This window comes from Falco naumanni, chromosome 1 (genome assembly GCF_017639655.2).
Source record: "Falco naumanni isolate bFalNau1 chromosome 1, bFalNau1.pat, whole genome shotgun sequence".
NCBI lineage: Eukaryota > Metazoa > Chordata > Aves > Falconiformes > Falconidae > Falco > Falco naumanni.
In genome coordinates this window covers 87,377,533-87,394,086 of record NC_054054.1, presented here as the reverse complement: position 1 = coordinate 87,394,086, position 16,554 = coordinate 87,377,533, and the positions used below count along the sequence as shown (strand labels likewise).

Sequence of the window (16,554 nt, the reverse complement as noted above, 5' to 3'; positions counted from 1 at the left end):
TAGCAAAATCAGCTGGAAATCATGATGACAGAAGCAAATAACATTTTGCTGATTCACTTGCACATTAGAGCAAGGCCTACACCAATGAAAACATTGAGTGGCTGCCAATACCCACTACCTGATTCTACATAAATTAGGTTAACAGCAAAATCCATGAAAGAAACTGGTGCAGTTCAGCAATACGTAGCTGCCAGCACTCACAGACATAGAGCCAGGGGATACTTTAATACTCCCCAGCCTGCTTCCATTGCCATGTTGGGCTCCACCAGCACAAAACTCTGTTCAAGCAGAAACCCTCACTCTCTTTGCACTGAAGTGGGCTAGGGAGTGACTGGCAATCACATTCATCATCCCTGTTAGGGATGCTTCCATAATCCAGCCAGCTTTTAGCCAAGCAGCAGTAGTTTGTAGATATGGACTGTAACTTTTGCAACTATTCAACTTATACAAGAGGATATCTAACCCACCTCTACTAACTCCCCTCTTTCACTCCAGCACTCCAAGCAGTAAACACTGAACACAAAAAATCAGCATAAATATTTCTTCAATCTATTTAATTACTGCCCCAGAAAGATAAATGAACAACCAAACACAGTCTGAGCAGAGAAAAGTAGATTCAAGACCCAATTATGTAGATTCAAGAGACAGGAATGTACATGATAATTGTTCTGAATTACTTTATCACTTGTGAATTCTTTTAACCATCGGATCCAATCTCTGCAGATACTAATCATGGAAAGGACAGATATTGTTTTGTTTTTAATGAGTTTTTTCTTGCTGCATTACTGTCCCAGCAGGCACAAGTCTGTGAAAGTAACTACCTCAGAAAAACACTGCTTCAGTAATGGTTCAGTGTCAACAGCCTGATAATGTAATAATGTAATTTAGTAATGTAATTTTGTTGTCTTACCTGCAGTGATCAAATGATAAACGTCTAAAATTAGTTCGCGGAAGGTCTGTTTATGGGGAGGAAAAAAAAAAGCCACAACAGAATTTGACTAAATACATGGTGTTTTAGGTAGCAAAGAGACAGCTTAAAGTTCCATCTTGCCATATGCATGGTGGCAATTTACTGATGACAAGGAAAAACACACTAAACCTTGCAAAACTGTAACTCAAACTGGACTTCAGCTGAGCACAAGTAGCTCCTCAACTCAAACCGAACCATCAGAAAAAAAAAATCAAAACAGAGCTCTGACAGCACTGAATTTAAATCTGATGATCAATGCGCGGGCCAGCCGAAGGCAGGGGCTCAGCTGGGCGGGAAACCTCAAGCTTCTGCCCTAGTCGCGATGGGCTGAGGGCCAGGCCCGGGTGGCATGGCCCGGCAGCAGGGCCAGGGCACAGGGTGCTCCAGAAGCCACCCCAGAGCCGAGGGGAGCCGCCTGATCTGAGGTGAGCCCCTCGAACTGAGGTAACTCACCTAAGCTGAGGGCAGCCCCTGAACTGAGGGGAGCCCCCTGAACCGAGAGAAGTCATCTGACCTGAGGGGAGCCCCCCAAACTGAGGGAAGTTGCCTGAGCTGAGGGGATCCCCTTGAGCCAAGGGCAGTCACCTGATCTGAGGGGAGCCCCCCGAACTGAGGGAAGTCTCCTGAGCTGAGGGGAGCCCCCCGAGCCGAAGGGAGTCCTCCGAGCTGTAGGGAGGCCCCTGAGCCAAGGGAAGTCGCCTGCGCTGAGGGGAGCCCCCCGAGCCAACGGGACTCGCCTGAGCTGAGGGGAGTCCCCCAAACTGAGGGAAGCCTCCTGAACTGAGGGGAGCCCCTCGAGCTGAGGGAAGTCGTCTGAGCCGAGGCAAACCTCCCGAACTCAGGGGAGCCGCTTGAGCCTAGGGGAGCCCCCCTCGCCCCCTTACCTGCTTTCTTGCCCCCGTAGAACTGCGTGTACTCCGCGCACGTGATGTACCTGCCGAGAGAGCGGGATCACTCACACGCCGCCCTAGCGCACCCGCACCCTCCCCACGCCCCGCGTGTCCGCGCACTCCCGCAGGCTCCGAAGCGCCCCCCGCGCACAGCCCCGCTCACATTTTGTCCTTCTGGTGCTGCCTCTTCCCCATGGTGGCGGCTTGGCCCCGGCGGCCCGGCGCGGGGGCCTCAGCGACGCGTCTCCCGGGACACCGCCGCGCCTCCTGCGCCCCACCGGCGGCGGCCGCGGCCTCCTTCCGGTGTGGGTGCGCCGCGAAACGCCGCGCCACGGAAACACGGGCGGCGGGCGGCGTTCCGGGCCGGCCCGAGGGGAGACAGCGGCGCAGAAGGCGCTAACAGAGATCCAGCTTCAGAAAAGCTCATCTTCATTTAAATCTATTTAGTTGCATGGAATTTAAAAATTGTAATAGTCCTGGCCCATTGAGCAGCAACAGAGCATTCCAAGAAAACAATGGGTGGAAGAACCTACAGTGCCCCATATGGGGATAGCTCTTCAGGAAAAGTACTTCAGCATCTCTTCAAAGACTTAATGACAAAGAACTGATTTGCCCTTAGCTAATTACCTTTAAATCCTATTAAACAGCAATAATTTCCAGACAGATATGAACACCACAAGGCCAAACAGAGGATGGCCGCAATCCACATGCCTTACCTTTGGCAGGAGCAAAGGGCCACCTCTCTGCGAGCCTTCACCTGCCCAATGCCTCCAGAGCCACCCTCGTTATACCACCCACCTGGCAGCTGCCTACACCCAGCAGTCAAGAGTCAAAATCCACATAAGCTGATAGCTGGATTCTCACTGACTTCACCAAGCTTTGGACCAGACACCTTTTCCCCAGAACAGTGTCTATCTCCTATTTTAAGGGCTGCTTGCCTGCATACACAAGCACAAGATGGGCACCACCTGCTCAGGTTGTAGTTGTCCCTCCTAATTGCATCTTTTCAGACTGGAAGTGAGGGGAACATGGATGTCTCTCCTTACCACCTTCACTTTCCCCACCAGGTACGTGCCAAATCAAACTGTGTTGTCACTACATTTCCCACTGCTGTTGAACTCGCTGATGCCATACTGAAGAATTGCTGCTAAATCAGTTGTTTTTATTGCTCTTCAAGATGTTTCAGTTGGTGTGCACACAAGATTGCTGTACAAAGTTATAATCTGGTGTCCATCGTGTCTGGCAGTTGAATACAGGAGGCAACAAAACCTTCCAAGTGCCTCAGAGAACACATCCTCCCCCTCCAGGGTCCTGACAACCATACAATCACAGAGCCACCTCTCTGAAAAGGGTCAGCCCCCTTCAGCCAAAATCCACAGTAGCAGAGCTAGTCGTCCTACCTGAAGGCAAAGGATAGTGTTTCTGCTAGAAGGTTAGGGGAGAAACTGCTCTTTTGCAAGCGTTTAAATACACTTAATCATTTCAGTACTAATTTTCTTACTCAAAACCATTTCAAAGGCAGGCAATAAATTGAGGCACACTTGAATAGTTAGTTCATGGAACGAACCACACATACACTCGCTTCTTTCCCAGAACCAAACATACACTGGGGAAGAAAACAAGTTGATTGACTTTGTTTCAGTGGAATTCCAAAAGCACTCCACAAGTGAACTGCTGGCAGGCTGCCAGCACTATTTTGTTATTATGAAATGCCACCCAAGGAACACTGCCATAACTGCATGAAGCTCATTTCTTGTCGCAGTGCTGACCACTTTCGGCATCAGTCAGGGGAGCCTGTCTTGCTCTGTGTTGCCCGATTTTAGGAGTGCTCCCACACAGCTCCTGCTCCCTCAGCTGAGATGTGGCTCCAAGACAAAACAATGTAGCTGGTCTAGGGAGATCACAAGTACTTGTCCAATCATGCTTTCAGAGGAAAGATCACCCAGACAGTATTATTTATTCCTAGACACTTGAACATGATTCAGCCTGCGTTGACATTTCTGGAGATGCCTGTGCCCTTTGTAATAATTCAAGACTGTCGTTTTGCTTTTTGTTTTTTAAACCAATGCAATGTTCATTTATTTTTGTACTTACAAAAAAGAGCCACCCCATCGTATCCATCCCCCTCCCCCCAAAATGCCTTTTACAAACATTTAAAAATTAAAAACCAGATGATGACATTAATTTGGTAGAATTATTTTGAAACATAGCTTTTGTAATTAGCGTTACATTTCCTACAAGATGACTTTGTAGAGATAGCCCGATTATCGGCCAAATAAAATTCCATATTACAAGTTAGCAAATTCTAGTACAAAAATAGTCCATGTGTTAGAACAGCCTTTTATTATTATTATTATATTCACAGGAAAGAGTCTATTGGCTGCATAATACCTTAATATTTATGAAATTTCTTTTTACGTGGCTCATTCATCTAATTTAATATAGTGTTGAGCCTCAATAAATCCTCAGGCAAAAACCCTAAACAGGGTTAAATATGCTGTTCAGTGTACTCTGAAGTACTGTGCTTTTCACAGGACATCCAAGAAACCCCACAAACAGTTCTCAGCTAGTTTTGATATTAAAATGAGATCCAGATCCAAAAGGACCCCCCTGAAGTACATATCCATGACTTTCCATAGAAACAGAGGCCACAGCTTCGATCGTTAGGTTTCACTTGGGAAACGGTCTAGCTCATCCACTCATTTTCATGAATCCACTTGTGAGCTTCCTCAAAAACTAAAGCAGGTCACTCCTGAAGCATCTGGGACCCTTAGGGCACTGCCCTCTTCAGGAGTGTCCCTACTGACTGGCTCTTGCTCCTCTTCTGTCTCTGGTTAATGCTGTTCAGCAGTTTCTCTCGGACCAGGCCCCGCAGGGAAAATCTGGGGAAATGCTACTTGTCTCTCAAGATGTCTAGCTGCTCTTGATATTCTGTGAAAAGCCTCTGGAAGCGGAGGTTCTGTCCAATAACAGGAAGAAGCTCTTTCAATAGTTCTCTCTTTCGTAAACCCTGCACAAAAAACCACAAAAGCATCCTCAGAATGTATACTTGATATCATGAATATATTCCATAAAGCTGTTTAAGATTCATGCCCTTTTTTCCTGCCTGGAGAGAGCTGTGTGTCTTATGTTCTTACTCTGCTTACATGACTCCCAGAACAAAAACCATCTTTACATTTACATACTCATGATGCTGGTGCAGCCTTTGCACTTACAGACTCCAGGCGTGCTCTGAGAAGGGAAGACATTTAATTGGCATGTCACTATTTCAGAGTTGCTGTCTGAAGAACATGGAGACCTGAACATGCAACTCTGGTGCTGTCTTGAGCACCATGCAGAGGGAGCAGAGCTGGGACTGTGGCAATAAACATTTGCCTACAGTTTCACATGAAATAAATACAAACGCCATGGGAGGAAGCCTGCTTATGAGATTAGAGCAGAGTACGGAAAGGATTCCAGGTCAGCAAAAATAATGTGCAATTGCTTTTTTGCCACTAAGTTTAATCATATTTGAAGTTCTATTGTCTACCCATGTCCTGTAATTTTCATAGGAAACTCTTCCTCATTCTTCATTAAACTGTTACCAGGACTTACCATAACTGTTGATTCCCACTGACTTCCAGCTGAGTAATGGACCGGACCCAGTAAATCCTTGCATAATTCTCGCAAACGATATTCAAACCCTGAATATTATCAGAAATAAAATCACATTCATAAGCATCTCACTATATATAACCACTCCACAATATAACTGACAACATTCAGGAAGGAGTTACAAGTATGTAGAATAAAATAAAGCCAAAACCATTGGTTTCTGAAAAAAAGTATATTATTCTTCTAACAGCAAATCTTTGGAAAGATAAGATGGTTTGTAAAGGATTTATTTTAGGAGTTCCAAAGGGTTCAATTTAAGTTCTCAAAACCAAAAACACTACTAAAGGTGATCTACAATAGGGAGAAAAACTAGTTACTCCAATTTGTTTTAAGAACTGCCCTGATCTCAACTTCACTCCCACCTCCCACATAAAAATACCAGCATTTAAAAAAAAAAAAAAAAAAAAAAGCCATCGGAAAACTGACAGACTTGAACAGCCAAATAACTAATAGAGATATCACAAGAGTTGGAAAGCCACAAGATGAAAACCAACAAAGGGGAAAAGTTGTTAGGTTGCATTTAATAGCAATATATGAATTTGGAAAAATGAGACAGTAGTACAAAAAATAAAATCGGACATCCTTCTGAAACATTTAACTATTACTAAATCAGAAGAGATCTCTCAAACCCTTTAGCAAAAGAGCTTTTCACCAAAATAAAATGGATTCAATTAATACGCACAAATTAAAGAAGGAAAAAAAAAGAAAACCTTTAGTAAAACTACACAGTTTCCAGGCCAGCTTTATTCACCCAAAGATCAGAGGGGGGGGAATTCCCTTACAAGTAACAAAGTCATCTGTTCAAGAGTAACTTGCCAATCAAGGTATAACAAATTGAATATTTTAATGGATTAGAATTCATTAAGTGTTGAAATTCATCATAGGAATAATGGGTCAAAATAGGATGTGCAATTTTAAAAATTTAGCAGACCTAGAAAAGTAGTGAAACAGTTCATAGACACATGACAAAGCAGAATTTGCAGTGACATCCAGTGCATACACACGTGCAAGACAGTGACATTTGTGCAGTGCAAGATGAACCCTGCACACATAATAGAGAGGTTCTCAATTAGTGAAGACTTTTAAAAGTATAACCATCTCTCTAACATATGACCTAAGATGAACATTTTAATTTCAGCTGGGGAAGCACGGAGAGAAATCATAGGCAGCTCATCAGGCTCTCTTGTTAAATAAGGTACGGGTCAAAAGGCAAGAATTAATGAGCTCAATTTTAATTCTGCCAACACCTATTAGGTGGCCCAACATGAACCATTTTGCTTCCATCTGCGTAAAATGATTATACATGGTGAGGAATAAGGCTGAATTAATACAATGGGAACTACTAAATTTGGAATGCAGACAAGCAGAGATACAAGAGATTCTTTAGAATCCAAGAAGCAAAAAGTCAGTTGGTTAACCTTATTTAACATAACAGCATAGAGATATAGCATATTCAAATATAAAACAGACACAAGCAACCTTTCTTGTGGGTTTCCTTCCTCACAGAATTTAACCTGTGAAGCTCACAGTACAGGCTGTTGAAATTTTAGGATGTTAAAAAGTGCAAGCAACAAGCAAATTTGCTGCAGTTTTATGTGGTCTGGTATGTGTCATAGACCAAGCAACTCTTCCATTTCACATCAGGCAGCCATTGTCAGTTGCCTGAGGAATGTTATGTATTTTACAAGGTGCTGCTGGTTCCTCTGAAACATCTGCATTTGCTGCCAGATAACACATACAATACGATACGCCTGACAGACCACTGCACCGTTTCACAATGCAATGGCTATTGCTGAAGTCCGCAGGTGGCACTGTTTCCTCAGTGTGCCAAAATAGGATTCCCAAATACTGAGGACTACTGAAACAAACGGACTTCAGCAGTTTGTTTTGGTTTTAAGTAAACACTGAGTCTAGAAGCCAAGTGCTAGAAGGAGACTTAAGTGCAATCATACATATACATGACACGAACAGAACATTTCTTAAAAGTACATCAGAGTTGCAAAGAAGTAACACAGCATGGCATGTCTCACCTTCATTAACTAGGTACCGTGCATAGATAAGGAGCCAGTGGCGATATTCATGACTGGACTGTAACATAAGTGCTGCTGCTATCTGGTTCTCCAGGTATGCAAGTGTTGTTTCTTGTTGCACTAAATGAGGCATGGAGAACAATCTTGCCGCTTGCCTTCCTGAACTACAAAACCAAAAAATTAACATGCCAGCCATAGAATCAGATACTAGTTTAAGAAACACATATTTTTGTAGTACAAGCTATTCTACACTCATCTTTCAGAGGCACCTAGCGCTTGCAGAATCATTGTTTAATGACAAAGGTAGCACTTCATAGCAAACTGCCTTCCCCCTCCAGTGGGCCATTTACAAGCATCAAGGCCTACCATAAGGTTTTCTGCCTCCTGCTCTTTTTCTGTTCTTTTCATCTTTAAAAATCATCATCTTTTTAAAAACACATGCTTACCAGTGACCAAGTGCTCCTAAACATTTATAGCAAATTAAGATGACTGCCTTTACCTTTCTTTGCCCCTCACAGGTGAACATCACAAAACAAACAAGATACAAAGGTTAGCTTGAAGCATTTAAAAGATTTCTTGCAAATAAATGTGTTGTCATCAGAAGGCTCATTTGACAAAAGTAGCCAATTATTTCCTTTTGGAAAAAAATGCTAATTTTTCAGTCTGGTATTTTCTCTCTCTCAAAGTGTTGTTTGTATTTCAAATATTTTTCCCAATTAATCCCCCTCCATACCAAAAGAACAGCTATAAAGTCGTTCAACTCTACAGTTTGTCTCACCAAAAAAACTGAACTCAGAGGTGAAGGACAGAAATAGCACAGAAATCTGCCTGTGAAATCTAATTCAAATCCAGGTGAGGATGGGCTACTAAATTACCTACAGGAGCCTGCTCTGGCTCACACAATTCCCTCATGATATCTTCAGATGTTAAAAATATGCATTAGATGACTAATCACTCAACTTTCTCAAAGACTTCATTAAATAGATCCCTTGAGGACAACTGAGCTGCTCAAAATTTGTAGGCCTACTCTAAAAAGCTGGTAAACTAAAAATTAAAATGTAAAATGTAAGAAATTCAGCTTAGCTAATCAAAATATTACATGTACAGAATCATCAAATACTTTACTCATCCAATAAAGAGGAGGCTTAAAATGATTGAGTTTAGAGCATGCTTTCCTGCCCCCTAAACAATCTCAAAATAACATTAAGGTACAGAGTATAAATGTGCAAAGGTTTAAAACCAGCAAAACCATACTATATGAGCTACTGATCATTTCAGAGCCATTAGCCACTGATTCAATCACATGAATAAATAATGGGGGGGAAAAAAAAAAACATGCTGATCAAATGAAGCAAGTAAGTGCATACTTTGATGTTCGTCCCTGTATTACAGCTAAGGGCCCAGAACACAGCATGGCTTCTTGGGATGGTAAACTATTCCTGAAGTCTGCACATTGTGCTAGAGAGTCCTGTTTGTCAGAAACAAGATTCCTGAAAAAGAACAAACAAAACCAAGTCTGAGGAGAGTAGGCAGTGATATCAGGGGATCGAGCTCTGTTCTTCCTTGACTTGCATTTTCAGAGATACCCCCCAAAAAAAATCACCAAGATGCTCAGGAATTCCACAGACACCAACCGTTGCCACTCCATGTCCAAATCTGCTTGTGCTGTCACAGAAGTGTCCCTTCCACTCCCAAAGTTTACAATGTTAATTGTATAATATAAGTAAGCATTAGTTTTGAAGGAAATAAACTTTCCACTTGTAATTTTACATCTAACAACAAGTCATGTCCCAGATGAAGACTAGAGTGAACATGGGCAATGACTTTCTTGTTAAGAACTTGATTTTACCTGTCAGGTCCCACCACCCAGCAGACAAATCACCACAGATCACACATGTTGACAATCTTTCCCATACATTACTGCTATTCCTTCACACAGAGGGAGCTGACAGCCACAGCTGCCATTTCCACACCTAACCAAGGATATCATTTTCACTGGTTTGAGATGCCAAGAGAATCAGTGGCTCAAATAAAATGCTAAGCTTGGACCTCCAGACTGCTCAGAGGTAAAATGGCACAGATATTTTAAATCCCATGTTCAAATTTGTATGATGACTAAAGGGATTGCTCTTTTAAACACTTCCAAAGCTGTTATACAAACTAAGTAATGACAGCAAATTCAGAATTAGGGCTGTGAGCCTGTCTTTTGCTCCTTATTGTCTGGGAAAATTTCTGCATAATTTCTCAGTTTATCCAATGAACAAATAAGGTGTTCTTTCTCTTCCAAAGGATTCACACCAAGCAGTTGACTAATAACAATTATTCTAAGGAGGGGTTAAAACAATAAGCCCTTTCATCAAGCATGCTCATTAAACTAAGTACAACAATTATATTAAGACTGCGACATGTTTTTTTCCCTTTGAAAGACAACAAAGAATCTGTTTTGGAAAGATACTGTAAACAATTTAAGCATAGAAAATATTTTATGGGAACTTATGCCCTAATAGAAGTAAGAGAATCCATGGGGAAAGCATATTTGATAATTACTAAGGCACAGCCTCTTATGTAGCCTTTCTTTGTGTTTAGGACATCAGTAATGACTCTTCCATAGGAATTCTCTGAGGCAGAATCATTTCTGCCCTCCTCCCCTACCTGACTTACTATCTTCATTAAACTTTTACGTCTTGGAGACAAAGAGCTCTCCTCAAACTTGACTGGTCATCAGATCCAAAAAAGATATTAAGGAGTGAACAGGATTGACAAAGTCAGGTACATACACGTTCAGGACTGTAGTGCACACATCTTATTTTCTCTGGAAACTGAGCAAAACAATTTTGACGTGTTTAAACTCCCAACAATACCAAGTTGTTTGACGAATTTTCCAGAACTGCATTCTTTTACATTTAAAAAGTGAATTGTAAGGCTAGGTTATCTTCAGTCATTGCCAACTGCTTGACAGATTCAACTGGCGTACATGTTTGTGTTTGTTAATAAAGATTACGTATCACGTAGGAAAGAGTGATAAAGTAGCTGAGGTTTAACTTTTTCATATTTAAAATCTAATTTAAACATAACAAATCATAATACAATAAAGCCTAGACATACAATAACAAACTAAAGCAAAACTAAGCCTGGCATGCAATCCTACTCAGACTACCCTTCAAAATATGGAGTGAAACAGTAAAGCAGAAAGCACATCAGTTCAGCTAAGCTGTAAAAGCCAGAAATAATATATAACTTACCATGTAGAAAGAGAAGGATTAAAACAGTAAGCCTTGCCATCAGACATGCTCATTACAGGTATACCATGCTGAGTCAGCAAGATCTGAGAGACAGTGGCATCACTTCCTGCAAGTCAAATCAGACCAAAGTATTTCTTTTGGAGTCCTGCATAACATCTATAACGGTAAAAAATGCTATCCACCATAAATTATCAGTCATAGCAACCAACAGAAAAAGGCCCACTGTTATCCTCGAGCACTGGTAGAAGGTCAAGACACAAGATAATGACGGTAAACACCAGGCTCAGTGCAGCAGCATTAAAACCACTTCTGCAAAATACATTATCAATCTTGATGCTGCAATTGACACAGAATACGGGCTTAACTGGAAACATTCTCCCTATCTAGGGGCAATCTTCAGCAATTTTGCCATATCTTCTGTAACCCATGAAGCCTTTATCTTCATTGGTGAGAAGAACTCACCATTAAGTTAAAATCCTAAAAGCCAGCATACTTAGAAAAGTGTGCTCTCTAAGAACATAGTATAACTGGGACAGCTGGAGTCTCTCATTTCCCAGCATATTCCAGACCCAGCATTTGTGCATGTAACTTCTATTGAAGGTATCTGTAAACTGCTAGTACAACTACTTCTCCAGGTAGCTTTGATTCGTACTGTTTGGATGAAAGAAAGCTACAATAGAAGCCAGTATGCCCCGAGACACTGCTTTTTTGTTAATTCGTGTTGTGCCAGATACTGGCAATGACAGAAATTGAAGATTTTGAAATAACGAATTGGAAGATAATACTTTAACGATGAACAACAACTGATTAAAACATGCAAAGTACAGGGAAACTGCTGTAATAGCAGATTTACATATTTATTTTGTGATCTTCACAACACTGAATTTGAACACACACAGAGCACTGAATTCAAAAGCAACCCAGAGTGTAATAAGCTACAGAATCTTGTACAAGTTTGTTACCCACTGATACTCTCATCTCAGTTATTTCTAGAGTATTTCAACATTGTCAATGTCTTCCCTTTATTACACAATAACAAAAGGGAAATTGTTTCAGCTTTTCAGGTTTTGTAAAATTTCAGCATATTCATAAATGGCACTAAATAGTACAGGTGGGCTCAAAGGTTGTTAACTAAATGACTTTTTTATTACCTGAAAATATTGTTTGCAAAGACTCATCTCTAACAATGGCTGTCTGCTTGTGAACATCCCTGAAAAATACAAAAGGACAAGCCTGCAGTTTACAAACAACTGAAAGCTCCAAAATCATTTAACAAAAGCACTTCTTGAATATTCATGACAGAGCGGGGGTATTTTGGGAGTGAGTTTGACTGGGGTTTTTTTTTGAACATTTTCTTCACTTCTTTGACAAAATTATTTTGGCAAACTCAGAACCCTGACATGAAGACAAAAGTCAGCAGCAGAGAACAACTTTCATAGCTCTTTATCAGTAAACCTCATTACAGCTAAGCAAACACTAAAGATCCTTTAGGAGCTCTGACTTGCATGAGACATTAGATTGAATTCAACAACTGTAAACAAGTTACAGCCATTTTTATCTTGGTATCTTGGAGATAGCTAGAGTACTTCTAACTCTGAAACTCTGTACTTTATTAGCTAAGTATGACAGAAGTTGCAAGTATCTGCATTTCTCGTGCCCCTGGCTTTAATCCATTCGATATGCATGACAAGTCTATCCTAGGGAGTTGTTTAAATTAGTAACTTCTAGCTGATCCTTTTTCTTTCTTCTAGAATTATGGACTGTCCTACAACACAGAAGAAACAGGATTCAAATCCTGCCCAGTAAACTCTTCGTGTTATATCCAAAAGTGGATTTTTTTCAGACCTCATGTGGTTTAAGCCTCAGTTCCAACAGGAATGCACTGACAAAACTGAGGTTACCTATAAATATCAGCCCAGCCAGCTGCTGCAGCCTAATGTGGTACTTACCAAACAGAGAGCGTAGCAGCAGTGGTGAGAGCCATGATGTAAGAACCTGTGCAATGTAGGGTGGAAATGGGTGTATTCAGTATTATAGGAGGAAGAAGGCGACGACCACAAGCTGAAAATACCGACAATGTTCGTTTCTCACAGGCTACACTTACAATCTCACTAAAAAAAAAAACAAACACAAAAACACAAACCAACATTGACATTTTGTCAAATGCAAGTAACAAAATCAGACTGATTTCTTATCATATAACTGGGGCTAATTCCCCAAAAGGCAGCTATTACAGCTTTAAAAAAAAAATGCTGGGCGTCAAAAGGAAAGGTCAAAAACTAGACAGATTTTATATATATATATGTATGTGTGTGTATATATACATATATAAGTGCATTCCATGCCTCCTTAATTTGATTAAAATTATGATGGTCTAAGGAGATAGGCAAGAGAAGGTTTGCAGGCAGAGATAGTATCTTTGATTAGATCAAGGGGCGTAAATATCAGTAAAGCTTTTAGGTATACACAAGCTCTTCTTCAGGCCTGTACTTGTATTTAGCTTTGAAATCTTTGCTTCTTTTCTAAATCTGGACATGGCTCAGGCTTCAGAAATATACTTTCAATTTAAACTCTGAGGTGGAACTAAGCAAAGTTGAGAAAAATAAAGAGGAAAAAACCCAGCAAAACATTCAGGAAAATACTTCTATGTCACAAAACATCCTGTTACAGATTTTTCATTCTTTAAAAGTTAACACTTGAACAACTATCACTTACCATGATTTAGTCAACGTTAATGAAGAAATTTGAAGGAGAAATGTAAATACGCAGGAAAATAGTTGTAACTGGCTAATGAGAATCTGTGATGTTTTAAGACTGCATAGAGCTAATGCTTGATGTGAAACTGGTCTTAAGACTAAAAGCAGTACATATTTTTATCCACAAAACATTTATTATGAAAGACTGTGTAAAAATTACAATGAGGAGCGATAAAACCAGCAAATAGCAGTAGCCAAGAGAAATAAGCGAGAAAAACTCCACAGGGTGAGAGTTGAAGAACATCAATTTATTAGACCAGGTTAGCTGAAAGAGAAATAGGACATTTGAGCCAAACACAAAGAATCACAAAAATCCCTACTAGAAGTGATCCATAAATAGATAAAAATATCTTTCAAGCCTCTACTTATTTGTAAATATGAGGGTTTATGTGTAATTAACTTTTCATAAAGTGTACTTTTGTAATCCAAAATGTTTTCTGGCCTTCAGGACCCTCTTCCTCCAAAATATACTCTCTTACCAGCTTCCTGCTGCAGTGAGAATTCGACTAGTGAGGACTGTCTCCCATTCCTTTCCTTCTCGATTACACTTTAACCTGCTCAACTTTGAACCTCCCACTGTGGTCATTTCATTTTCCACTTCAAGGTACATTGATGGATCTGAACTTATCTGAAATACAAAAAATATTTTTTGGAAGAGGAAAAGAACTACTCAAAAGCAGCAACTAGTGTTAAAGCCAAAACAATGCTTTTTAAAGTGGCTTCAAAATATACTGTGATACTTCAAAAGAATGATAGAATGGGTTGGGTTGGAAAGGACTTCAAAGATCACCTAGTTCCAAGCCCCCTGCCCTGTTCAGGGATACCCTCCACTAGCCCAGGCTGCTCAGAGCCCCATCCAGCCTGGCCTTGAGCACTGCCTGGATAGGGGCACCCACAGCTGCTTTGGCCAGCCTGTGCCAGTGTCCCACCACCCTCACAGTAAAGAATTTCTTCCTAATATCTAATCTAAATCTACCCTCTTTCAGTTTAAAGCCATTCCCCCTTCTCCTATCACTACATGCCCTTGTAAAAAGCTGCTCTCCAACTTTCTTGCAGGTCCTCTTTACATACTAAAGCAGACCTCTGAAAATCAGTCTTGGCTAGAACATAAATAATTTCTTTGTATTAGGAGCGTAAGACTGAAGAAAGGTAGTGCTAGTCTGCACTTCTTAATTAAGGGCACCAGATCAAGTCTAGATGTGCCCAGTCTCCCTACAATATTGCAATTAGAACCAGACTACCACAGCCTAAACACACAGAAAAATTATTTCATAAATACCTAAAGTGATACTATTTGCTAGTTTCTTCAGATCTAGAGCACCTCCAGAGAGCTCTTATTTTTTCCCTTCAGCAGTGTACTACCAACACAACTGTAATAACAGTGCAGCAAGTATTCCCATCAGAGACTCTTATCTTTACAAAATACTTTGGTTAACCAGGAGGAGGGACTAACGAACCAGAGGTATTCCTCTTTGAAGTTTAGCTAGTTCAGAAGTGCCCTATTTTTAGCTGATTTGCCGTAACTTACATAGACATATTCTTCGAACCTGAAGAATACCATCTTGCTTGCTTGAACAAATGGACATACGTTCATATTCATAACATGTTAAATTATCAAAGGATATCAATCTAAGAATGTAAAAAAAAAGCAAGTGGGTTTTTTTAGTATTAAGCTTTTTTCCCCCCTTATAGTCCACTTACTTGCAAAGTAAACGATTTCTGTGGGATTGGGGTTGGCAGTTTTAGTGCTAATGCTGGTGCAGAGATGCAAGCAGCATCCTTCTCAGAGGCCAGCGTAGCTGGGGACTGAAAAAAAAATAAAATTGCAAAAGTGGTTAAATTTTTCCATTAAGAGATAAAACAAATATTCTGTGATTTGGATTGATTTGGTTTTTATTCCAATTAATGCCTATTTTTTGGCATTAATTGCAAATATTAATCTTTTTAAATTAGTTTTATAAATACAAATTATTTAATATAGCTTGTCAAAATTAAAAACCTAAAACAAACTAGATGTGGGGTTTTTTTTATACTGCCCCCTCCTTTTCAGCTGCAACTAATTAATGGAAATTCTGATATAATGCATAGAAAAGCTAAGATCTGAATACTGAAAACAGAGGGGGATCTGTATGCCCTAAAATGATGGAAACTAATGCAACTTACTACTTTGTGGTTCTGATGAAATTCATAATCATTTAAGTCATCATAACCAAGTCACGATTATGCTTGGGCCACTCTCCATCAAAGAACACCAAAAACTGATGGCATTTCATTTTGTACAGTCATTTGGCAGGCTATTACTGCTTAGCATGCTGGTACCATTTAGTATGTAGCTGCATATTTGTATTAAGGATGGACACATTTGCCACACCACGTGCATCTGCTTTTTGTGATTTTCATTTTTAAAAAGAATAATTTTAAACGCAAGGAAGAGGGCTGGCTAAAATTCTGAGGGACTGATACTACTCATGTTTCCTTGACTTGATGAAAGAAGTCAACACAGGACTGGCTTTATTAAATGAAACATTAAAAACCACAATGAATCTTATTTATTTCACCTGAACGGTTAAAGTTACTGGTACAAGTCTGGAGTCTTTTCGAGGCCTTCCTTTTTTCTTCTTTTCTACTGTTTCTCCCTCAAGTTCCAGTTTCCGTTTAGGTGCACTGAGTGGTTTAGCAGCTGGTATCTTCTCTTCACTGTCACTGCTGCTCTCCAGGATATCCTTGGGCTTATTGTCTTTAATTAAATTCTGATCCTTCAGTCTGAGAAAGAAAAAAAAAATATTCAAATTTTACATAAGCTATTCCAACAGCTGCCACATATCCTACGCACTACATTCTTGTAGGAAAGAAGATAGATTTTTAGCCTTGTTTGAGTATATTTCAAAACACATTAAGGCAAGAGAAGGAAGCCGAAGAGGTATGGCCAATACTTTGCAGAAGTACAACGTGCAATATATATGTAAGCTGATTAGACATTCTTTCCTTTAAAAAAAGATATCAATCAAACTA

At 40.3% G+C, this 16,554-nt stretch overlaps 2 protein-coding genes across 2 annotated transcripts in view; both read right to left on the bottom strand.

The window, feature by feature from the left end:
• Nucleotides 1-2,175, bottom strand: part of PPIL2 (peptidylprolyl isomerase like 2) — a 72,099-nt gene extending 69,924 nt beyond the window's left edge. The window contains exons 1-3 of the mRNA XM_040603223.1: nt 2,024-2,175; nt 1,855-1,904; nt 911-956 (exon numbers count right to left, since the gene is read on the bottom strand). Of these exons, the coding sequence (XP_040459157.1) occupies nt 911-956; nt 1,855-1,904; nt 2,024-2,055 (128 nt within the window). The 5' untranslated portion in view covers nt 2,056-2,175. The remainder of the gene's footprint in view (nt 1-910; nt 957-1,854; nt 1,905-2,023) is intronic.
• Nucleotides 2,176-4,065: 1,890 nt separating this feature from the next.
• Nucleotides 4,066-16,554, bottom strand: part of LOC121092355 (protein HIRA) — a 38,090-nt gene continuing 25,601 nt past the window's right edge. The window contains exons 16-25 of the mRNA XM_040603208.1: nt 16,101-16,305; nt 15,244-15,348; nt 14,022-14,170; nt 12,736-12,897; nt 11,938-11,996; nt 10,787-10,892; nt 8,912-9,034; nt 7,545-7,708; nt 5,455-5,543; nt 4,066-4,870 (exon numbers count right to left, since the gene is read on the bottom strand). Coding sequence (XP_040459142.1) covers nt 4,754-4,870; nt 5,455-5,543; nt 7,545-7,708; nt 8,912-9,034; nt 10,787-10,892; nt 11,938-11,996; nt 12,736-12,897; nt 14,022-14,170; nt 15,244-15,348; nt 16,101-16,305 — 1,279 coding nt within the window. The 3' untranslated portion in view covers nt 4,066-4,753. The remainder of the gene's footprint in view (nt 4,871-5,454; nt 5,544-7,544; nt 7,709-8,911; nt 9,035-10,786; nt 10,893-11,937; nt 11,997-12,735; nt 12,898-14,021; nt 14,171-15,243; nt 15,349-16,100; nt 16,306-16,554) is intronic.